The sequence below is a fragment of the Chanodichthys erythropterus genome, chromosome 10, assembly GCF_024489055.1.
Source record: "Chanodichthys erythropterus isolate Z2021 chromosome 10, ASM2448905v1, whole genome shotgun sequence".
NCBI lineage: Eukaryota > Metazoa > Chordata > Actinopteri > Cypriniformes > Xenocyprididae > Chanodichthys > Chanodichthys erythropterus.
Window position 1 is genome coordinate 54,069,169 of NC_090230.1, and position 26,329 is coordinate 54,095,497.

Below are 26,329 nucleotides of genomic sequence, written 5' to 3' on the forward strand. Positions count from 1 at the left end.
TCATGTGGTTTCAGACTCGATCGGAATCGGACATTACCTCCCGATCAGGACTCGGATTTATATGTATTAGGGGTGCAACGGTTCTCGGTAAAAAATCGAACCATACGGTTCTCCACTTACTTTGCACGTGCACTGCGGTCCATCTCGAATGACGCATCTATTGGTTAATATGGTTTGTTTAAAATAGCAACGGGGAAAACATACAGAGTTCAGATAATGTATGTTTCAGTCGATGGATGCACAAAACGTTACAACAACAATAATCAGAAAGCGTGGAGAAAACAGCCACTCTTTGTAGAAACTGTTAACTGCGAGTGCCGTCTGCTGTAGGTAATGTCCAGTCATTACGTCGTCATCACCCGGGTGTTGATAGCGCGCGAGTGCAGGTGAGACCTGAACAGCACACGTTGCAGTCTTTGTTTAACAGACAAAACTCATTTAAGCCTTGCTGATTTAAACCTTCAAGAACAAGACGTGAAAGAGAACTCGCGCGCGCTGTGAGAAGATTTGTGTGCGCTCATCCGAAGCGCGCACACGCTTATTCCAGTCAGCGCGCAAAAACTGAGTTCTCTTTCAAGTCTTGCGCTTCGGCGGCCACATTCATACAAAAATTATGTCAACATGCCCGTCCTAGTGAGTATCCTAGCAAACATAGTCGGTTATGTCTTAAGTGAACGTATATTTGTCGAGAAAGACAGCGCATATGGAACAGTATATGTACTGGATCGTGCATGTCTTAAAGGGAAAACAACTATTCCTGCTGCCTGTATTTAATGTTAAATCAAACAACAAATAACAAAGAAATCACTCACTGCTCTTGACTGAATAGTTTTTGTAACTTCAATAATGATTAATCTTTATTTATTTTATACAGTAAAGATAATATGCAGTGATATTTTATATTTGATTACTATTTGAAAACTGTTAGATACCTGAAAAGCACTGTTCCTGGATCTGTTTTTCGCTCTTCTTTATTCTTTTTTACGTAGGCTATTAAGTATCGGATCGGGACTCGGTATCGGCAGATACTCAAAATCAAATGACTCGGACTCGAGGGCAAAAAAACGTGATCGGGACATCCCTACTTTGAGCTGTATTTGATGCGTGAAAGGTGCTATACAAATAAAATGTATATTTAATAATAATTATTATTTTATGAAATATACATCTTATTTGAAAAGCACATTAGAATTATTAACACATAATTATTTTTATCATTAAATGAATAGCACCTTTCATTCATTGAATGCAGCTCATCATTAATGATGAAATTATAACGTATTATTATTATTAATAAATAAATAAAAATACTTTTTTTGGCACCTTTTGTACATTGATGTGTCAAATGTTGCTGTTAAAATACTACTACTACTACTACTACTACTACTACTACTACTAATAATAATAATAATAATAATAATAATAATAATATTTATTATTGTTGCTGTAATTAAATAATAATATATAATATAATAATAATTATTATTTTAGTAATTTGTTTTTTCTTGATATTTGAAGTACTTTGAGCCGCATTTAATGCAATAAAGGTGCTGTACAAATAAAATGTATTTTTTATTTAATAATGAACATTTTGTTGTTATAATTATTTTGTAATTTAATTATTATTGTATTATTATAACAACAACAGCAATAATAAAAATAATAATAATGAATATTATTATTAGGATTATTAGACAAACTTTACAGGAATTCAAGAAATTATTGTGAATGACATCATGCTCAACTAAAACTCAACTAATATGAGTGCGCTTTGATGACCATGTGCTGTTCTTTTACTTGTATGACACAGATAAGTTCATGTACATGACGACTGCGGTGGACCTTGTGATCACAGAGGTGGAGGAGCCTGTGAGGTTCCTGCTGGAGACGCGGGTTCGAGTGTGCTCACCCAACGAGAGGCTCTTCTGGCCCTTCAGCAAACGCAGTTACACCGAGACCTTCTATCTCAAACTCAGACAGGTGTGGACGAGCACAGATCAGGGCTTTGTTTTGCTGGAGAACCTAAATTTTGTGCCTCAAAACCTAGTGAGCTAAATACAATTAAGCTAACAAACTCATGTTTTTGCCAAAATGTCACATTTTTGATTGCAACAATTTGAGCCAGCCTTCACATTAGAAGGACTGGGTGCTCACTAGGTTTTGAGACAAGGCCGTAGTATGAACGAGCATGTGGAGACAGTCTTTAAAAGATTTGTGTGTTACTATGCCTTCACTCTGCTGTCAGATGGAGAACAAGGAGAGGAAGAGTAACTCAGACACGCTGTATGAAGTGGTGAGTCTAGAGAGTGAGACAGAAAGAGAGAGGAGGAAGACCACAGCGAGCCCCGGCATCCTGCCGTCTCACGGCTCTATGGTGCCATCCCCTCCTGAGGATGATGAGGAGGAAGGTGAGCAGCCCTCGGCTGTCATTCAGAGTTGTTCTCATTCACATCATTATATACATGTGGGCAGTTGTGGCCTAATGGTTAGAGAGTCTGACTTATAACCCAAAGGTCGTGGGTTAGAGTCTCAGTACCTACAACTGAGGTGTCCATGAGCAAGGCACCTAACCCCCAATCACTTCCCAGGCGCCACGGGTGTGTGTGTGTGTGCTCAATACTCTTTGTGTGTTTGTGCGTGCACTTGGATGGGTGAAATGCAGAGCACAAATTCCTAGTATGGGACACCATACTTGGCTTCATGTCACATAACCTTTCACTTTCACATAAACTAATATATTTTAGCACATAAGGATATTTACTGAACTTTAGTAACATCTTTCTGGCTTTTCTCTCCCACTATCCTCCCAGATAATGATGAGCCGTTATTGAGTGGCTCTGGAGACGTGTCTAAGGAATGTGGTGAAAAAATTCTGGAAACTTGGGGAGATTTACTGTCTAAATGGTAAGTGCTTTGAAAACAAATGGAAATGAAGGCTCAAGGTTGAAACGTGTGAAGAAATTACAGACAAATGTAATGTTATTATTAAATATATTACCATTTTGGTAACCCTTTACAATAAGGTTTCATTTGTTAACATTATTTAACTACATTAGGTAACATGAACAATGTTTCTACAGCATTTATTAATCTTAATGTTAATCTAAAAGTTTATTATTACATTTTTTAAGATCCAAAGTTGTATCTTTTAACATAAGTTAATGAATTGTTTACTAACATGAACATGAATATTTTTAATAACTAACATTAACAAAAGTTAATAAATGCTAGACACATGATGGAACATGTATACTGCTGTTCAAAAGTTTGGGGGTCGGTAATTTTTATTTATTTATTTTATTTTTTTGAAAGTCTCTTTTGCTCATCAAGACTGCATTTATTTGATCAGGAATACATCAATAGATACAGAATAGAATTCATACATAGAAACATAAAATATTATTACAATTGAAAGTAACTGTGTTCTAGTTTAAACTATAATTTATTCCTATGATCAAAGCTGAATTTTCAGCATCATTACTCCAGTCTTCAGTCACATGATCCTTCAGAAATCATTCAAATATGACGATTTGATGCTCAAGAAACATTTACTATTATTATCAATGTTGAAAACAGTTGTCTCTCTTTACAGCATTATTTAAAATAGAAATCTTTTGAAACATTATAAATGTCTTTACTCTCACTTTTGATCAATTTAATGCATCATTGCTGAATAAAAATATTATTCCCCCTCCCCCTTTTGAAAAAAAAAAAACCTTTTAAAAAAACCTTCAAAAAGTAGTAAATCTATTTTTATTGACTTGCTTTTTGTAAGGTGTTCAATTTAGACCCTGCCAAGCTGCATGTATAATTTTATTAAACTCTTTGCAGGAAAAAAAATATGCTTTGAGCCACAATACTATTGTTTAAGAGCCGTGGGTTGGATACAAAGCTTGTACAGATTCCTGTAGAGATTAATTGTTGCACATTAGCATATGCACATTTAGATTAGAGGTTGTCTTATCCACCTCTTTCTTCTTGACAGTGTTGAACTACTGCCGTATGCCTTCTATGCAGAGAAGTGCTATAAAACAGGCCAAAAATCAAGTGTTCCCGTCCCACACAATATTTTTTTTCTGTCTCCAACTGAAAAATAGCTCTACATGTGTGCGCTCACACACACACACACACACACACACACACACACACACACACACACACACACACACACACACACACACACACACACACACACACACACCCCCCATTTCTAATTTAAGAACTCATTCATGGGAGGGAAATGAGAGAGATATTTTAATGTGGAGCAATAGAAGAGACGGCTAGAGAGACTGGGGGATGAGGGAAATGGTCAAATACAGATAAGGGTCTTATTAAGATTATTTCCCGCTCCCATTACTCTTATTGTTGTTAATCAAAACCTCGAGATGAATTCAATTAAAAATCCCAGGAATTTAATTACAGGCTTGCGACTGTCTCTGCACCCTGAAGAACACAGCTGTGTCTTTGTGTGTGTTGTGCTCACATCTGCATCTAGTCCCTAATTTTTCTCTTCTTTAAGCCCTTGGCTTTCCTTATTTGGAAGCTGAGATTTACAGTCATACTATTGTTAAAGGGGTCATGACATGGATTTTTAAATTATTTTAATATGTTCCTTGAGGTTCATTTATGATGTATAATGTTAATACGGTTGTTTGCAAAAAAAATATATACACACACATATATATATATATACATACACAGTGGGTACGGAAAGTATTCAGATCCCCTTAAATTTTTCACTCTTTGTTATATTGCAGCCATTTGCTAAAATCATTTAAGTTAATTTTTTTCCCCTCATTAATGTACACACAGCACCCCATATTGACAGAAAAACACAGAATTGTTGACATTTTTGCAGATTTATTAAAAAAGAAAAACTGAAATATCACATGGTCCTAAGTATTCAGACCCTTTGCTGTGACACTCATATATTTAATTCAGGGGCTGTCCATTTCTTCTGATCATCCTTGAGATGGTTTTACACCTTCATTTGAGTCTAGCTGTGTTTGAATATACTGATTGGACTTGATTAGGAAAGCCACACACCTGTCTATATAAGACCTTACAGCTCACAGTGCATGTCAGAGCAAATGAGAATCATGAGGTCAAAGGAACTGCCTGAAGAGCTCAGAAACAGAATTGTGGCAAGGCACAGATCTGGCCAAGGTTACAAAAAAAATTCTGCTGCACTTAAGGTTCCTAAGAGCACAGTGGCATCCATAATCCTTAAATGGAAGACGTTTGGGACGACCAGAACCCTTCCTAGAGCTGGCCGTCTGGCCAAACTGAGCTATCGGGGGAGAAGAGCCTTGGTGAGAGAGGTAAAGAAGAACCCAAAGATCACTGTGGCTGAGCTCCAGAGATGCAGTCGGGAGATGAGAGAAAGTTGTAGAAAGTCAACCATCACTGCAGCCCTCCACCAATCAGGGCTTTATGGCAGAGTGGCCCAAAAGAAGCCTCTCCTGAGTGCAAGACACTTGAAAGCCTGCATGGAGTTTGGTAAAAAACACCTGAAGAACTCCAAGATGGTGAGAAATAAGATTCTCTGGTCTGATGAGACCAAGATAGAACTTTTTGGCCTTAATTCTAAGCGGTATGTGTGGAGAAAACCAGGCACTGCGCATCACCTGTCCAATACAGTCCCAACAGTGAAGCATGGTGGTGGCAGCATCATGCTGTGGGGGTGTTTTTCAGCTGCAGGGACAGGACGACTGGTTGCAATCGAGGTAAAGATGAATGCGGCCAAGTACAGGGATATCCTGGACGAAAACCTTCTCCAGAGTGCTCAGGACCTCAGACTGGGCCGAAGGTTTACCTTCCAACAAGACAATGACCCTAAGCACATAGATAAAATAACGAAGGAGTGGCTTCACAACAACTCCGTGACTGTTCTTGAATGGCCCAGTCAGAGCCCTGACTTAAACCCAATTGAGCATCTCTGGAGAGACCTGACAGAGTCAGGACGTTTACCATCCAACCTGACAGAACTGGAGAGGATCTGCAAGGAGGAATGGCAGAGGATCGCCAAATCCAGGTGTAAAAAATTTGTTGCATCTTTCCCAAAAAGACTCATGTCTGTATTAGATCAAAAGGGTGCTTCTACCAAATACTGAGCAAAGGGTCTGAATACTTAGGACCATGTGATATTTCAGTTTTTCTTTTTTAATAAATCTGCAAAAATGTCAACAATTCTGTGTTTTTCTGTCAATATGGGGTGCTGTGTGTACATTAATGAGGAAAAAAAATGAACTTAAATGATTTTAGCAAATTGCTGCAATATGACAAAGAGTGAAAAATTTAAGGGGGTCTGAATACTTTCCGTACCCACTTTATATGCACGCAAGTAAGTGTTTTGAAAACATCCATATGAAATGTCATTTACAGACTAATTATTTTGAAATAATTCACAAATTTTGAAATAATTTAAAATCAGTTTGTGATGTAGCAGCGTCACATTCAATACAGTTTGACTGCTTCATCTTTTAACAAAAGCTTCTTTGCGAACTCTTCATTACACTGAATATATATATTTATTTATTTAAATATATATATATATATATATATATATATATATATATATATATATTTACTGAAAAAGAAAGCTGTTTTGGTACAATATATTGTTACATATATATTAGTATTTATATTAATTTATAATTATATATATTTATATATTATAAATATATTTTTATTCAGGTTTATGCATCTAGTTTCAGTATATAGAATATAAAGATAAAATTGTAATATTTGCTTTGAATTGCATTATTTTACTTACAGTGACAGTATCAAAAAACAACAAATATGTAATTGTAGAAACAACATTTACTTTACTGTTTTTTTAATGAAATTAATACTTTTATTCAGCAAGGATGCATTCAATTGATCAAAAGTGACAGTAAAGATATTTATAATGTTACTTTTTTTTTTAAATGCTGTTCTTTTGAACTTCATATTCATCAAGAAATTCTGAAAAAATATGGATCATGTTACATTGAAGACTGGCATAATGGCTGCTAATAGTATCATGAAAATTAATTACATTTTAAATGATATTTTGAAATGTTATTAGGTTTGGTGAGTGTACGAGACAACTTACAAAAACATTTAAAAAACCTCCAAACTTTTGAAATCTGATTAGCAGTTTTCTCACACTGTATAAATGGCTCATTATGCATGAAAATGTACAGATTCCTTTCATCAAACTTGGTACATCAAAAAGTTTGTCATCTTTATGACATCACAAGTTGGCCAAGTTATTTAAATACATAAAATTCATATTAAATGATTCACATACATGACATTTGTGAATAAAATCACTTTGTTTTAGATGAATATGTCAAATTAGTGACTACAGAGCTGGCCCTTGATGTCAGTGCTTCCTGGTTCAATAGCATTTGGTTTAAGGGGCACATTTGCAATTTCCAACTACAACAACAACAAAAAGATTCTACTGACTTTGTATTTGCACAACATGTGTCTCACGCATATGACAGCATAATGTCATGTTATAAAAAACAGCGTGTTGCACTGATCAAAGTTCTTCTTATTGGAGGAAACAGGTTGCGGTTATAATCCCAATTGAGTTTGTCAGTTTTGAGTGATTGGCAGAGTAATATCAGTGGTAAAAATCCCTGAGGGAAGGTTTGTGCACACTACAACACAGTGGAAATATGCACTTTCCTTTTAATCAGTGAGGAAAATGGGCACCAGCAACGTTTAAGACATTCCATAATCAAATAAATGCTGGTAAATGTGCAGACCACATTTAGAGATTGTGCCTCTGGCAGGTTAACATTGTCATATATAAACATGACTTTAGTAGTAGGTCCTATGGAATAAATTAAACACCAGAATGTCACTTCTGTCTGTGTGGCAGAGTGAGTATCATTATTTTATGCTTAATAGTTTTCTTGCACAGTATATATGGGTCACCGTACATGAAAATGTTGTTTTGGACCCCAATGTATTTTATAGCAGCGTGGACGGCGTCTGAATGTTCATTAAAGGATTAGTCCACTTTCAAATAAAAATTTCCTGATAATGTACTCACCCTCATGTCATCCAAGATGTCAATGTCCTTCTTTCTTCAGTCGAAAATAAATGAAAACATTCCAGGATTTTTCTCCTTATAGTGGACTTCAATGGACCCCACTGTTGAAGGTTAAAATTTCAGTTTCAATGCTGCTTCAAAGGTTGCTGCTTTTATACGATACCAGACGAGGAATAAGGGTCTTATCTAGCGAAATGATCGGTCATTTAAAAAAAAATACAAATATATATGCTTCATAAACACAAATGATCGCCTTGCAAGTGCTTCGGCATTCCACCTTCCGATTGGTCATTTTCAAAAAAAAAAAAAAGTATTCTTCAAAAAGCTTACGCTGCATGTCCTACGCCTAGGGAAGGCGTAGGACATACAGCGTAAGCTTTTTGAAGAATACTTTGGTCATTTTCTAAAAAAAAAAAAAAAAAAAAAAAAATTATTCTTCAAAAAGCTTACGCTGTATGTCCTACGCCTTCCCTAGGCGTAGGACATGCAGCGTAAGCTTTTTGAAGAATACTTTTTTTTTTTTTTGAAAATGACCAATCGTTTCGCTAGATAACCTCTAGGTATCGTTTAAAGTCCTTTGAAGCAGCACTGAAACTGTAATTTTGACCTTGAACATTGGAGTCCATTGAAGTCCACTATAAGGAGAAAAATCCTGGAATGTTTTCATCAATTTATTTTCAACTGAAGAAAGAAAAACATGAACATCTTGGATGGCATGGGGGTGAGTAAATTATTAGGAAAATTTTATTTGAAAGTGGACTAATCCTTTAACAGTATATCGCCGTAAAGTTATTTCCAACTTCTTTTTACTTCTAAGCAAAGAATGAAAAAGGACTTCACTGTGAGTATATCAAAAATCTTAGTGGGGAAATCTTTTGCCCTTGTGTGAAATTTAAGATCACATGTATTCCTATTGAAATAACTAGATTTCACCTGAGATTTCACCTGATGGTAAATGCCACCCCACCTTAAGTAAAAAGTAGGAAGAATACAGATCACATTGTGTGCTAATATAAACTTACAAATTCACAACATAAAAAATACTCTAACTGTTTCACTGTGCAGACACAACATGGACTGTCTTGGATTTAAGTGTTGTAATTAATTTGTAACCATGAGTCACTGTTGGTTTTGTAATGTTTCATCAGGCATCTGAACTTGGCCGTGCGACCCAAACAGCTGCCGGCGCTGGTCCGCAGTGGTGTCCCGGAGGCCTTGAGAGGGGAGGTGTGGCAGCTACTGGCCGGATGTCATAACAATGACCATCTGGTGGAGGAGTACCGTATACTTATCACTAAGGTAGGCATACAATTTCCATCCTCCATTTCATTGCACCAGAGGCACATTTCATCAAATAAAGCAAAGCAAAGGACTGACTCTAATGCATCGTCTCCATTATCAGTATGTTTGTTTGGTTGGATCAGAAGTTTTGATCGACTATCTTAATGAATAATTCATCCAAATTATTTTTCCTTGAGTAGGCCTTAAATGTTTGCCATGAACCAATTATGCTGTAGACATGAGTGGTACCTAAAAATGGCTTGTTGAAGAAAGATGTGCTAGTACTTTTCTAAGCTGTTGGACTTTTGTTTTGTTTTTTTGTTTGAGAATAAATGGGATTATTAAATTACTGTCAGAAATTACTAAAGTACATTGTAATAAATGGCAAGAGCATTACCAGTATTTTTAGAAGATGTTACCAGTAAAAGAATGCACATTTCTTTGTTTATTCACAATATTTTGATTACATTTACAGAAATATTGCAGTAGCAATGTCTTTTTCAGAATAAATGCTGAACCAGAATATAGACCTAAATGTGCGATCAATTTTCATGGCAAAATTCAGTAGGAATGCACGTGATCAAGAATTTCAAGGCAAGTTTGCACTGCAGAGGGCACAGGAAATGATTGGAACGAGAGGATAGGGATGGAATTAGGGCTGGACAATAATTCAATATCAATATATATCGCGATATAATTCTTTTCGATAACGGTGATATGATTTTTAAACACATTTCCGGTATTTCGATATACATTACAGCATTTCTCATTGACTTAGCGGTTAGAAAGAGCAGAACAAGATTGGCTATTTGCGTGATGACGTACACCACAGAGACACGCTGCCATCAGCGTATCTATTGGTTAATATGGTTTGTTTAAAATAGTAACGTGGAAAACAGACAGAGTTCAGATAATGTATGTTTCAGTCGATGGATGCGCAAAACGACGATAATCAAAAAGCGTGGACAAAACAGTCACTCTTTGTAAACTGTAAACAGCTAACGTTAGTACCGTGTGCTTTCATGTCCAGTCATTTACGCCGTCATCACCCGGGTGTTGATAGCGCGCGAACGCAGGTGAGACCTGAACAGCACACATTGCTATCTGTGTTTAAACTAAACTCATTTGAGCCTTGCTGATTTAAACCTTCAAGAATAAGTCGCGAAAGAGAGAGAACTCGCACGCGCTATGAGAAGATTTGTGTGCGCAAATACTGAGTTCTCTTTCAAGTCTTGCGCTTCGACGGCCACATTCATACAAAAAATGATGTCAACATGCCCGTCTTGTCGAGTATCCTAGCAAACATAGTCAGTTATGTCTTAAGTGAACGTATAACAGTCGAGAAAGACAGCGCATGTGTAACAGTATATGTACTGGTTGTCTTAAAGGGAAAAAAAAACTATTCCTGCTGCCTGTTTTTAATGTTAAATCAAATAACAAAGAAATCACTCACTGCTCTTGACTGAATAGTTTTTGTAACTTCAATAATGATTCATCTTATATACAGTAAAGATAATATGCAGTGTTATTTTATATTTGATTACTTTATCCATTTTCTGTACCTGAAAACTACTGTTACATACCTGAAAAACCTGAAAAGCACTGTTTATTTTATTTGAATATTTGCTTTATTGTACTTATTTGTGATGTTGCTTGTAGTTTTATTGTTTGTTCTTATTTTCTTTATTTTTATTTGACAGTAGTCCTATTTTTAGGGTCACGGTTTCGGTGCGGTACAGACATCCATTGTGGCCGTTCTTGGCAGTTTTTCTGAGGCTATTATATAGTTCATATCGATATCGGAATTATATCGTATCGACCGAAATTTAGAATTATATCGTGATATAAATTTTGGCCATATCGTCCAGCCCTAGATGGAATCAGTACATGTTGCAAGCCAGACTCGAACTCGACTAATGAGCACCACACCTCAATCCATTGTGGCTCCAACAAGACTTGTCAAGTATTTTTGCACTATTCTTTTCAGTTTTTGGCATTAAATTAGTGCATATTTTTGCTTAATCTGACCAACAAATATCCATTTCGTTATGAATTGCCATCTTTCCATATTCAAAGAATTTGGTTTGGACGTCAAAAAAGAGTTTCTTGGAAAAAGGCTATAATTGCGTCTCCTCCACTGTACAAGTAAGGAGAGAGTACACATGACACTCTATCATGAGGTACTCTGCATTAACAGATGGAGACAGCCTAGAGATCCTGAGAGCCGCTCGATAGCCAAGTAATGGCTGAAGCATTTTATATGATTACCAGTAGCATTGGATTGCTAATGGCTGAATAATGTGTATGAGAAAGCAGGACTCGAGTACAAAGAGTTGTTTTCTTTCTTATAACTCTTTGTCTATTCAGAGAGTAGGGATGCTAACAATTATTCGACGATCGTTGAATTGTTAATATAAAACTTAACGATGGTCAACTTTAGGACATGAGCAGAACAGAGCCTCATGGCTTATATCTGCATGTTTTCTCCAAGTATTCCAAAGCAAATTAAACTGTTTGTAAATGGTCAGAAAAACGGATTATATCTACTGCACGAGCAAGACATTTATATTAGATGTCGAGCTGCAGGAAAGACAAAACTGAATTATCGGCATGTATGAAATGCTATACTACGGTGCTATGCTATACCGCATATGACATGCTGAAAAATAGATATGATTTCTTTTTTAACCAATTATTTCTTTTGCAAACAAAGCTTTGTACTTCACTCGTGTCCTAATATATGTTTAATGTATTAACGTTTATTTAGACTAAAAAACCTTTTCATTCGAGCGAGAAAGCTGCCGTTTTGAGTGCCATTTGCACATCTGGTCATACTAGTGATTATATGCTACTGTAGTAGATGCATCTTGCAGTATTAAGGTTAACAATTAATCGATTAATTTAAATGATAATCGATCATGGGAATTTGTGTATTGACATCCCTAATTCAGAGCCTTGACATGTAAATGCAATGTAAGGTGTCTTCACATCCAAAACTAGTGTAAAGGTGTGAATTTCTTTGCATTTATTGATTGGAATCCATGTAAATAGTAGACTTAAAAATGATTTATAATAAGTCTAATGTGTTATGAACTTTCAGTTGTGTAACTTGGTGTCGGGGATTCTGTACATGATTTACTTTACATTACCTAAATAAACCAGCAGCAGCATCATGTATTCACTATAGCTTCCCGTTTAGCATTATGCATGTCAACTTAGTTGGTTCATGTTTTATCCCGAGGGAAGCATGTCAATTTACTGTATCTTGTCAATCATTTCACCATGTCCCCTAGGTGCCTTACAGTGGTTTGGTTATTTTCATGAAAACAGGAGCTTTTACTGTGCTGAAGTTTTGGCCTTTTCCCAAACAACATTGAAGAGCACTATTCTCAGAAATCTGTGAGCCTGTAGCCTGTCCCATTTGTGCCTTAATGTGATTTGTCTCTAATGTGAAAGCTGGTTGTGCCTGTTTAAGCCTTGCTTTTGACTGCACTTCACAATTTTCATTATGGCTTCCTTTATCCTATGTGACTAGAAAAGGGTTGAACTTCACCCACTGGAGAAGTCAAGGGACATTCACACTGCCAGTGATTTGTAATGACAGATGCGACATCATGCTTTTTCAGTGAGAGATGGTGATTTGAAGCGGAATGAGCGAGGCGACTTTCAAAGCAATTCAAATCAAAGCAATACAAATGGTAAAATGGAAAAGGTTATGTGGAAAATTTACTATCAGAAGTATTTAGAAAATGGCAGTGATTCTTTCCCAGAAATCCATGTACTTCTGTAAAATCCACGATTTACTAAATATAACACACACACACTTGTTTTGCTATCAAAGTGAGGACAATGGTTTTTATACTGTACAAACTGTATATTCTGTCCCCCTACACTACCCCTACACCTAAACCTATTCATCACGGAAAACATTCTGCATTTTTAAATTTTTAATAAAACATTGTTTAGTATGTTTTTAAAGCTTTTAAATATGAGGTTTCATGAAATGTCCTCATAAAACATATTTACGTTGTAATACCAGTGTAATACAAATACAAATTTGTGTCCTCATAAAACATGAAAACGCACACACAGGTGCACAGGCGCACACATACACAGCTCATGCACAATATACATACAGTGATTTCACTGGGCATAGCCATGTCAGCTGTCATTATGTAAAGAAAACATCCCGCAGCACTGAGGTCCCAGGTGGCTACAAGATGTTCCTCTCTCCCACCCACCCTAAAGTCCAAATAAACTTGATGTACACACTGAGTGTATGTTAGGACAACAACCATGCTGAGTAGCTTCTGCACATATAGGCTTGTATATGTGCAGAAGGCTTGTATATGAACTAAACAAACCCACATTTGTATTGCTAAAGGCCTTCTAAAGAAGGAAACTCATCCAAAACTTCAACTCGTTCCTTTTCCGCTATTCGTCACCATTATGGCTTAAGCTTTGTATGTCTTGTACACAAAGTTTCATTACATGAAAATAGGACAGTATGGCGTAACAGTAAATAATATCCATGAAAATTTCCTGAGCCCAACACTGCCAATGCTGAAGACCTGCACATGTTTATGTAGTGATCCAGAGTTATCATTCGTGTTTAAAAAGAATTGGTCATGACAAGAGCAAGTTTTGCCAGTTCTTGCGACACATGGAGTTGAATGAATACTGTGAATTCTCAAAGATTTCTTTGTTCATGAGTTAGGAAAAAACACTTGTAAAAGGGATGGCCTGGAGTTTTCTGGATAGTCAAATCCAACAGTGTGGCACCAATTAAGTGAAGAGTACTTTACTTAGAATACCTCACCAGCTTCCTAGAAATAATCTGAATTTGATATTCATTGTGCCATTTAAGGGTAGTGTAGCCTATCCTAAAACTTTTCCCATCTGTCTAGAAGAGCATGTAACTCTGGACTGGTGACATTATCATGCTCAAAACTGGTCCATTTCTTTCTTTGTCCAAAAATAAATAAATAATAAAAATAAATAAATGTAATCTCTTTAATCTCACCTTCAGAAAACAGAAAACTTACTTTAATAATATTAATTGAACAATAAAGCAATATTTAAAAAAAAAGAAGTTTAAATTGTATCATTTATTGTGTACTACTATTGTAGTTACACTATTTTACATGCACTGTAATATTTTAGTATTATACTACGGGGCTGTTGAATACTCGAATCTGATTGGTTGACCAACGTTATAAGGTGTGCAATTATTTTCAGGGAACCTTACGGCTAAAGTAGTTCTAGGCAGGTCTTGACCGCATAGCAGTTCCATATCACTTCGCCAAATGATTTGTTATTTAGGTCCTACAGCCTATAACCGCAAATTAAACAAAACCCACAACGACACCGACCAAGCAAATAAATTAACAATAGAATGAAAACGACAAATTATTGTCATGTTTTTTGCCACAAAATGCGTTCAAACTTACTCCCGTACTGTATAGTATGGACACACACTCGCACAGAAATGTTTTGTCAGCACTGTTCTGACGAATTTATCAGTAAAATAGTTTAGCAACTTAAAAGATACATGACATTTCTCACCAGCGAGATAATAACTACTAAGTACGGTTCTTGAGGTAGATAAAATTGCAGTTTCGCTATTAGTAGAGACACTGCTGCAGTGAGAGACTCACAGACGCAGGTTAGGCTAATATGCTTATCCTCTCTCTAACTGCGTTAATAACTGTATCAGTTATTATATACGTATATATACAAAAACCTGACAAATGTCTTGAAATACAACATCGGAACAGTGTCTTGAGGTGTGGTAACCATAGTATAAGTGGAATAATTGACTCCGGGCTGTTGAATTCTTGGAAAATAATGCACACCCGAGGTGTAACGGGCACGACGCGAAGCATTATTTTCTAAGAATTCAACAGCCCGGAGTCAATTATTCCTTACTTGTTACATTTCCTTACACATGCTCTATTATAAGAGAACAGACCTGGCTGCAGCCTTCGCTAAGCTGAATCACAGACAGCCTTTATAGTGAGGCCTTGATGAAAGGTCTTGTTTCCACTCAGCTAGTTATCACAGTCCTGCACTTTTCACCGTCTGCCCTACTAGGGCTCTGCACTCTGATAGAAGAAGACTAAAACGATCCCTCATAGGGTTTGAGTGAAAGCTAAACCGCAAGCCACACGTTCCTCTCACATTGCATAATTAGTAATTAATGATAGTTTTCTTAACCTTACAGCCAATTTAGAAGCTACAGCTGACGGTGATATTTTTTTCAATAATGACAGATGTTGAACCAGGCAAATTCTGAATTCTTTTTTAACACAACAAATGCTTCCTATGTTCCTTATGCTTTGCTTTGTATGTGTGCGTTTGTGGTTGATGCCTGGGAACCATGGTGATTCATTTCTTAAAAGCGTCACACAAAGAATAGCCATGCTCACAGACTTTTGCCATTGTGTTTAATTCAATGGAGGCATTGAACGGGCCCACATTTCTATTTTGAGTTGTTATCACGGAACTGGCAGGCTGCTTTATAGTTTAAGCTTACGGCAAGTTAAGCAGCAAAGTGACATTGATGAAACAGTCTGTCTCTGCTTCCAATAAACATTTTAGTAAGAAATATAGAATTTCCAGTGTTTTGAGAGACAGGCCTCCCTCTGATACATTAGGGCCAAATGGCTGGATTAAGACGAGTGTTGATTTTCACCAGGGCTGGGTCATAAATACATGACACGTCTTAACACCAGGGCTTGGGTGATGACAAGTTTGATTTAGTTTTACTTAGTGCCTTCACCTTTTCCATGTATTACTCAAGTACTGCCATTCTTTCTAACCCCAACAACTTTTCATTTATTTACACTTGTTGCCATGGGAGTTATGGCTGCCATGACAGGTACAGTAACAATGCTGTTACAATGTGACATTTATATACTTATTTAACAGTTGGTTGGGTATGAAATTGTTAAATTAGGCATTTGGAAAATATGATATAATATAATACAATATTATATAATATTATATTATTATATAATATTATATAATATTATATTATATTATATTATATTATATTATATTATATTATATTATATTATATTATATTATATTATATTATTTTATATTATTTTCCAAATGGCTAATTTAACTATTATATTATATTATATTATATTATATTATATTATATTATATTATATTATATTATATTATATTATATTATATTATATTATATTATATTATATTATATTATATTATATTATTTTATATTATATTATATCATATATCATACACACACACACACACACACACACACACACACACACACACACACACACACAATGGAATTCAGTGGGGTCCAATGTTGTTTGGTCCTCACTGGTGCTCATTGTATGGGCAAAAACAATTGAAACACTCTTCAGAATATATTCTTTTGTTTTCTACTAAAAAAGGAACAGGTTTGGAATGACTTGAGGTTGAGTAATTGATGACAGAACTTTAATACTTTACTATCCATTTAATACTATAGGTTTAGGTTAGAAATTTGAACAACAACTCTGAGTATGAGCAGACGTAATGGTGATTGTTGATTTTCCTTCTGAAGAAATGAGTCTAAAGGTGATGATACACGGGGCAACTTTTTGAGCAATGTTGCTGAGCAATGTTGCCTGGGCACTTTCTCATTGAGAATGAGCAACAAATTTACTTTAGATCGGTCGTGGGCAATTTTCTGAGATCCTCGAATCAGAATGCTAGCAGCCGATCACTTGACCAGCTTGGAGATTTCAGAAAAAGTTCAAACAAGATGGCGGCCTCTTAGCGGCAGTGGAGCGAGGAAAAGGAGAGTGAACTTATATCTTTTTAAGCAGGTAAGTTGTCATGTGTCAACCCAAAACAGGGAATTTACCCTATATTTAATGCTTAAAATACCAATAAGTGTCCAATTTAAAATGTGCAGGCTATAATTTAGCCATCAAATGTTTTCAGTTAAATAAAAAAAAGACGTGCTCTGTTTAACGTCTGTAGTGGCGTAAGCTTGTAGGGCTTATGGCACATGAATGTAGCTTTCTTGCTCTTCTGTGTTTTCCTATTACAAATCAGATCAGAAAGGCATTTATATTTAATGAAAACAAAGAGAATAATTGAAAAGTTGAAATAAAGTGCCTAACAAGTGTTCATTGGCTCCTCTCTGATTGGTTGCTGCCAACTGTCCATTGCCCTAATTAGTTACCCTGTGTCTCACCAGGTTGCCTATTGACGGCAACATTGCTCAAAAAGTTGCCCCGTGTATCATCACCTTAAGGTTCTCCAGCTAGAAGACCAGAGTAAAATGGACCAGCTAAGACTGCTTTAATTTGGTTAAGATATGCTCTCATAACAGCTAGTGGTACATGATGTTTTCAGTGGTGATGTTGTAAATCCAATCAAGTCTTTAATGCATCACAAATTGGCATGGAGCCTAAATTTCAGTCAGTCACCATCTGTACGGCTTCTATTTTTGTTAATGAAATAAGTAGCCTATATTTTATCAGATCGTCTGCAATTGACATGGCAACAAGCATCTTACTTTGTGGCCTTTCTTCACTCTGAACCCTTCTGCGCATCCGAACATGTTTGATGGGCTGCATTTCTTCTGCTCATACTATTACCAGATGTTCCCTGTGTCCATAAACACAGACACAGAGGTCAGACATACACAAAGATTTCTCTAGACACTCCTCACACACCACCCCATGTGGTGAATAAAAACAAACTGCTAACACAAAGCCTGGTCTGTTAGTCTGCTGCAGTCTGCACCTCTTCTCACTTCAAGTACCGGCATTCTATACGCACCACAATAAATAACCTTCTCAGCAGCAGGCGTGACTTAACAAAATAGGGAACAGATAGTCTTGAGCTTGACTGCGTTCAGTAGAAGACCTTTTAATATAGCAAATGGTAGCATACATGCCTGTACAAAAATAGTGTCTCTGCTCTGTGGGGTTAATGCCACACTGAATGGTCTAGACCCAGGGGATTGAGAAGGGTTTATGGAGGAAGACGGTGGGTGGTCTATATGGCAGGATACTCTGCTACAGCAGTGATCTCCAGGTCTGTGGGGCTGAGAGTTTGGCGGACTACTGATTTAAACCTGCTGTCTCACTCTATGAAGGGATGAGTATGTGCTGTTTGTGTTCACTGTGTTTTCACCGAGCAGCTGAGTCAGGCTGGACTCGACTAACACCTTCCCATCACTATGGGGACAGCCTTTCTCTTATGTTCTCCTATAGCAGATGACCATAATCAGAGCAGATGACCTGTTTCATTTGACATGTACGAAAACGAGGCTGTGAGGGATAGAAGTATACTGTAGTTCATACTTGTACATCTTAATAAACCAAACCAAATTGATTTTGTAAGTGAAGAAGTATTTTGAACTTGAAAGAAAGGTAGGACAGGATTTTTCGTTGTGATAATTGGTTGCAACATCAGCCATTAATTAGAGTCATTGTAGAGCAAGAGCAAGTGGAATGTTATTTTTTGAAATAATCTCCAAGAATAAGTAGATTTCCAGTAGGACCAGAAATTAAAATGAAAAGTAAAAATTGTGGTCCATATGGTCCTAGGTCACGACTAAATTTTTGGAAGACCGTTTTAGTGGTCGCCAGAATGATCGACATGTACAGTAAGTGTGTGTCATTAAAGAAGCTGTAAGTTCAACTTTTACAACTTCATTTTGTCAAATTAAATATGCCTCTCTCAGTCTCATGCATTTAGCCCTTCCATTCCTCTTTATCTCTTCCTTTCCTCCTCATTGTTCTCGTCCTAATTGATGAGCCCAGTGTTGTCCGCTCTCCACCTTTCAAGTTGGGCCTATTTTTAGCCCCTCGTGTGCCTGGCTGAGGGGATGCGTGAAAGTGGGGGACTGTGTGTGTGTTGTTGATTCTGGCAGTGATGGAATGAAAGGAGACTGACGGGGTGCTATGGTTTTAATATTACCATGGTGACAGGGAACAGAAACTGATTACTATGATATAAATGGTTTGTGTTAGGGAAACACTTAAAGTTCAGTAAATCTGTGTGGCCGACCAGACTAGCACAAATCATATCATGATAACCTTAGTATTTTGACTGCCCGCATGTGTTGATGCTGGCTACATGCCAATCTCTGATATCACCATCTTTCCTAATTCATCTGATAACGTGATAATGTGTATTTGTTTCATGTATCACCAAGAAAAATTAGCATGTAGGATGCAACTGACTTCCTAACATGTATCGAAGGTCTTTGAAGTGTTACGTAAATAGGAGCCTCAACACTGCATAAAATGGGCATAATTTCACGTTGACAACATGAAAAGTTTCAGTTGATCTAGTAAGAAATGTATTTCTTTAACTTTGGAAATGGATACATTCTGACCTTCTGCTGTTTTTTTTTGCATGTGTCCGCATAGGCAGGAGAAAGAGCGAGTGCGTGGGAGGGATGTTGTATTGGAATTGTGATGGGAATAGAAGGAAAAAGAAGGACAGAGCAAGTAATATGAGTTTTACATTAGAGTGTTGTTAAGGGAGTCTTAAAATCTGAAAGCAATGCTTTTTTTGGATAGTATTTGTGAGAGATTGAGTGGTGGGTACGAGTGGGGTGAAGGAGTGTATGGATTGACAAGGGAAGGGGATGCCTCTCTGCTCATGCTTCGACATCTGCTCACAGGCTAGAGCCAAGGGTGGGAGGAGTTTGAGTGCTCCTGCTGCAGCGGAGAGAGGGAGGGAGAGAGGGAAGGAAAGAGCGGGGATGCATCAGTGCCACAGAAGAGAGAGAGACTGCTTTCTGCATCACACCACTCTATCCTTCATTTACATTCCAGACGCTGGCTCCTCTCTAGAGAGCCCCTTCTCCGTTTGAAATGCCAATCACCACTTGCTGTTTCTTCATCCTGGATCACACATACTTCCTCCACATTGATGTGAGGGAGCTGGGAGCCTGGCACGTGCTGAAGAGATTCCCCACTGTTCATTCGATTGACGACTGACGACTGAAGTTTCTGCAAAGACATCGCTTTGGATTGCGTCCTTTTTGGGATTTGTTGGAATAAACAATTTGATTACTTAGTTGTGAGGAATCGTCGGTGCTTTTTTGCTATACGTGATCCTCCGGACTAATAACTGTTTGAGAGCGACTGGGACTTCTGTGATCACAGTGGCAAGGAGTCTGCTTCCTCTGCTTTTTTCCTTGTGCGCGTCCTGTGCCGGCAGCTGCCTACCCTGCTCAGGCGCAGCTGTGCTTCTCCCTGGAAAGGTGGGGGACTGATAAAAGAGGAGGGTTTATTTGTCCTGTACTGCTGGGGTTTTATCCAGAATTTAAGCTAGACTCACCACCTGCCCCCACAATAGTCACTGTATTATCCAGTGTGTTTTACAAGTGACTCTCCCCAGGATACTGACACTGCATGCGTATGTGTTAGTGAAAGGATTGGTGTGGACACTGAGGACTAGCGGCTCATGTTGCTAATATGGAAGGCACCTGGCATGGACACCTCCCCCAACAGGGACAGCCGTACTGTGGGCAGTCTTTGCTAAGCTAGGCCCCCAAGGAACTAGCACCCTAATTGTGCGCCCAAGCGCACCCTGAACAAGATGAACGCCACTGAGTTGAACCATAGCACAGAACCCTTCTGCCTGCTGGACATTGGCTACTCCCAGATCTTTAACACCTGCCTGCTGGAAGTAGCTGTTATTTTCTTCTTGACAGTGCTCATCATCTCTGGGAACCTGGTGGTTATATTTGTGTTCCACTGTGCCCCGCTACTCAGCCACCATACCACTAGCTCCTTTATACAGACTATGGCATACGCAGACTTCCTGGTTGGGGTCAGCTGTCTTATCCCCTCTCTGTCTCTTCTGCACCATCTGGAGGGTTTGAACGAGGAACTCACCTGCATGGTCTTTAGCTACATGGTCTGCGTGTTGAAGAGTGTCTCCATGGCCTCTCTGGCATGCGTTAGTATTGACCGTTATGTTGCCATCACCCGACCTCTTTCCTACACAGCTCTGGTCACACCCTGCCGTCTTCGCACTTGCATTACCCTTATTTGGCTGTATTCAGCACTCATCTTTTTGCCGACTTTTTTTGATTGGGGCAAGCCGGGATACCATGGTGATGTATTTAAATGGTGCTCCTCTTGGGACACCCAGCCCCTTTTTACCGCCTTTATTGTTGCGGCCCTCTACGCACCAGCTGCTTTTACTGTTTGTTTCACTTATGCCCATATCTTTCGGATCTGTCGGCAGCACACTCGGCAGATCAGTGAGCGGAGAGCTCGCTTTGGCCCACAGGATCCTGAGACGGGTGAGCAAGCTTGCACGGACAAACGCTATGCCACCGTGCTCTTCCGTATCACCAGTGTGTTCTACCTGCTTTGGCTACCCTACATTATTTATTTTTTACTGGAGAGCGCAGGGATATACCACCATGCCATTGCCTCATTCCTGACCACATGGCTGGCCATTAGCAATAGTTTTTGCAACTGTCTCATTTACAGCCTGTCTAACAGCGCCTTCCGCAAAGGCCTCAAGCGCCTCTGCCTGCTTTGTCTGCAACGTACCGACACCAAGAAGCCTCTAGGAGATCCACCAGCACCTCAACGCCCTGCATGCCATGTGTAACGCCATCTTTTGGCAAGATAGTGAGCTTAATATTGATGGCAAGGGTCTTGTCTGTTAAGTGGGTGCTGAAGATTGGTTTTGTCATCTGAGCACTATCCCAGTTCAGTCCCGGTGTTCTGAATGAGGCTAGATGACAAAGGTCCGTTTGCCTTTATGTATAGTTGAAGGATTACCTGGTAGGAAGAAATGGACCTTTGATCTTGGTCATTAGAGATGAAGTGCACAACTATGTGAGAGTGAGTTATTCTCATTGGTGTTTTCAGATATACCATTCTCAGCAGTTTTTGCTACAGTGATTAATTAAGCAACGGCGAAAGGAGATAAATATCATTCTGTGAGACAGAATTGTGATTGTGACTCTTGCATTAAATATTGTCTGGATGCAGAAAACATAATTTTACTGTATGACAGTAATGCAAAGATGGAGTTGCGCTCAGCAAATGTCTTCTTAAAAGAAGACCAGCTCGTGTCTTTAACAGACTTCAGCTAGCTGATCTTTTAGACTTTGTGGTGAATTTACCAGCCTTTGTGGACTTTTAGTTCTGCTCATGTTGTCAGCATAGTGAGAACAAATGGTCTCTGTTTCTCCAGTTAACATGCTCACATTGGTTTAAATGTAGGAAGAAGGATCTCTGCTAGACTGATGTAAAATCTGAAATATTAGACTAGATGTTAAAATTAACTTCTGAACAGAGACTCTCCGAAGATTAAAGGCATTTCCAAGAGATGATCTGATTTCAGACTCATAATCTTAGTTGTTTTTACTAGTAATATCCAATTCTTGCCTCGTAATTTCCGAGGATAATCTGATCACTACCCTGCTCTCAGCTGAGGAATGTTTGCTAGATGTTTCTTGCCTAAGAATCAGCGATAAGTCTTGACCTTCAGCAATCACAATTGGAATTTTTTTCTAAAGCCCTTTTCCCAAAGAGCAGAATTCTACTCGAGCCCCTAAGCGATGCCACAATTACATGGTCTTCCCATTTTCTGCTTATTTAAAGCCATGAAGGGATTACATAACCACGCCTCCAGTCAGAGGACATCATCCTTAAAAAACGCAGTAATACAGCAGCAAACAGACGGCACATTCTGATTCCTTTCTAACCCTTGATCACACTGGAGATGAACTTCCTTGCTGAAACAAACATTCTTTCACCCCAGCATCAATAGGCTAACCATCCTGCAAGTCCTTCTGAAAGATCTATTTAACTACTTGGAGTATTTTATCTGATTTTAATTTGATTTAAATGTCTGCTGGACAGAGTGACTCTTGGACTCTGCCGTGAAGTTTCAATCCTGTACAACTCTCTTGCCATGCTTGGGTTGCTTCCACGGGTTAAAATGTGTCCAGACACACAATCACCCTTAAAATATTGCATACTGCAGTTAGGCACAACACAGAATCACATGACTGTAACAGATGTTAGTTGCTTATTTCTGCATTTGGGCCCTTAAGATGAACAACGCCGCAGTGGTGAAGGTTGCTGATGTGGGCAAGAACCAAAAAGCTTGTTGTGTTCAACTGAAGGTGTATTAGGACACTTGGATAAAATGGAGGTCAGAAAAAAACCTACTAAAACAGTGATATCTGGATGCAGAGGTCAAAGTTTTATGGCACATGCTTCTGGAGAGTCTTGCATATGCACACACACACACACACATAAAAAGCGGAACAATAATAAACTGCATCTTACAGCACTGTACTATTTATCTTTATGACACACTTAAGAAGCCTCATACACAGATTCTGTACATAATTCATATGTGGAGGTGCCAAGAAAATAGAGGGCATTGAAAATCATGCCCTTTGTCATTTTTTTCATGCTGTGACTATGATCATAAATTTACTTATTTGGATGGTACTGTTAAAAATACTTTCTTATGCGGATAGCTTTTTCCTTATAGCTGACCAAAGTAACAATATTTATTGATGTTCTCTGATGGAATTGTGTGTTGTTTTTTTTTGTTTTTTTCTAATATATATATATATATATATATATATATATATATATATATATATATATATATATATATAAATAATATAATATACAGGAACCACAAAATGTAATAAGATTGAAATTACATTTTGAATGGATTTATTATTTGTAGTATGTAAGGCATTTATTATAAAAACAGTCTGCATTCCTCTTTGTATTTAATCCAATAGTATTTATGAATTTTACCTTCTCTTAAATTGTTTTAAGAGAATCTTTTCCATTGGAGAGGGTTAAATATTGTGGCATATTCCCAAATACATTTTTTATGATACCATAGGAAAAATGCTCTAATTTTATCACCAAAACCAGTAGTTTGACTGTCAGAAATGGATCTAGTTATTATGCCACTTCACTTCAGTTAATGACTGAATTGCCTAAAGACTTGCTTTCATAACTTTAATACTGTGACGTGAAGAAGTGACTTATGACTGTCTCTTTAAGCGTTTGGTCAAGCTTTTGATAGGTGATGTGTAAAGTCTGAACTGCCATGTCATGGCAGGGTGATGTGCAATACTTACACTCACTAGAGAGTGATAGAAAACATATCACACATAATAGAAAAAGGGCTTTTATTCCCAGCTTGTTTGTTCAAATGTAGATCTTGATCTTGTGGCCTCTGGCCATGTGCTGTTTTTGATCAAGAGCTGAAAGAATTTGTATATCTCAGTTTAGCCATTTACCCATCCATCGCTTTATTGATTGCACATGACTGTGTGTTCGCACACGTGCATGGATGTGTATGTGCTTTAAACAGAACAAAGGTTCATGTCTATTCCAGGGGCTTGTTTTTAGCACTCGTCTTGATTGCTTTTAGGACTTTTTAATGTCCCTGGACCTCTGGACTCACCCAGGACTGCTTCCTCCCTCTTGTCTTAAGAAACAGTCCCTGCATTCACCTAAAGGAATCAAATTAAATTAAACGGCCTTGCTTGAGAAGCTGCCTAGAAAACATTTGCTTGTTTATAAACCATTTGGATCGGTTGAATTTTGAGAAACCAACCATTGTTGCTATAATTCAGACTGATTCTGATGTCTTCTCATTGGTCACAAGTTAATTCTTTCTATAAAAATAAAATCAAAATTGGATTGGATGCATAAACTGCTGAGAAAATCCAGATCTTGAAGCATGCATATCTGTTAATTTTCAGATGCTGTAGATATTGTCTTCTGAGGTTGTTTGTACATACCTCTTTGTGTCTGAAGGATATTGTAAGTGGGATTGTATATTGATTTTCTTTACTACAAATGGAAACGTATGTTTTGAAATGGAATGGATTTTGATGCTCTAATGCTGCTCAAACAGGTGTCAGCATTGCATGTTTTCCTTTATAAGATGATGGTACTTCTGTCATGGGTAAAAGTTGGAGAAAGGATTTTAACTTTTGGGACATTTTGATGCCAGAGAGTGCTTTTTTGTTGTTTGTTTTTTGTTCTCCTTATGATGCCAAAGTATTCTTTTTTTCTTTCCTGTGGGAAAACTGCTCTGTTCTTGAAATCAAAGTCAAGGGCTAGTGCTCTCAAGGGAGAAAATCTCCCAATACGACTTGCTCTCTGCTGTGCCATATTAGGACGCAGGACCCAACCGGCCCCTGCCATCGCAGAAAATGGAGGGCTGAGCTTGGAACAGTGTGTGTTCTCTCCCCGAGGAACACACTTTTTCACGCACACAAACACAAAAACTCACATACACTCCCCTCCATAACCTCATCTTGATTGTGCTAGACATCTTTATTGAGTTTATACATGTATGTTTTAATAATCTGTTAAATTGCTGAGCCAGGCTTCTTAATGAATTGCTCATAATCTTGCCCTCCAAAGCGGGTCCGATTTTTATTTGATTAACTGGAGAGAATTGTTTTTCACCTTTCACCTTAAAACATTCCAAATTGTGTTTCATTTCTTATCGTGAGTGAACACTTTGCGCAAGAGGATATGAAAGCACTGCAAAGTCTTTGTGATTAACAACATTTTGAACTGAAGTTGCTTGGCTGAAAGAAAACTTGATCTGCTTCTCCGTATTTTCGTCAGCATATCAACAAATTGTCTGGTGTGTGTAGGGCTGTAACTGAGGTACTGGTGTAGTGTACCATAAATTTTGTAATGATGTCATGTTTTAGAAAATAATTGTCAATAATATATTTATATTCTGGTATATCTGCACTGAGGAAATAAATGTGATCTTATCCTATCTTATTTGAATGCTTGTCATTGTAAGAAGAAATGTATGGTCGAATGAGTAGAGTGTGTGTGTGAATGGTGAATGTATGCATGTTTTTAATGTAGATGTTTGTGCTAGAATGCATTTCTGACAGTACATTAATAAACTGTTGGTAATTACTTGCATTAGCACTTGTTCATCAATTGCACACATCCACTATTT

General features: G+C 37.7%; 2 protein-coding genes across 4 annotated transcripts in view; both read left to right on the forward strand.

Moving 5' to 3' along the window:
• The window catches only part of LOC137028877 (rab GTPase-activating protein 1), a 108,734-nt gene that overhangs the window by 37,233 nt on the left and 45,172 nt on the right, over window positions 1-26,329 (forward strand). For all 3 annotated transcript variants that reach the window (XM_067398208.1, XM_067398209.1, XM_067398210.1), the window contains 4 exons: window positions 1,811-1,980; window positions 2,246-2,408; window positions 2,811-2,904; window positions 9,199-9,349. In XM_067398208.1, the coding sequence (XP_067254309.1) occupies window positions 1,811-1,980; window positions 2,246-2,408; window positions 2,811-2,904; window positions 9,199-9,349 (578 nt within the window). The remainder of the gene's footprint in view (window positions 1-1,810; window positions 1,981-2,245; window positions 2,409-2,810; window positions 2,905-9,198; window positions 9,350-26,329) is intronic.
• LOC137027500 (probable G-protein coupled receptor 21) lies at window positions 20,168-23,828 on the forward strand. Its single transcript, XM_067395667.1, has one exon. It carries the CDS (start codon window positions 20,924-20,926, stop codon window positions 21,950-21,952), a length of 1,029 nt encoding a protein of 342 aa, XP_067251768.1. The 5' UTR covers window positions 20,168-20,923; the 3' UTR covers window positions 21,953-23,828.

What these genes read in the sequence shown, in the direction of transcription:
- LOC137027500 (XM_067395667.1), top strand. Translation starts at nt 20,924, where the DNA reads ATGAACGCCACTGAGTTGAACCATAGCACAGAACCCTTCTGCCTGCTG.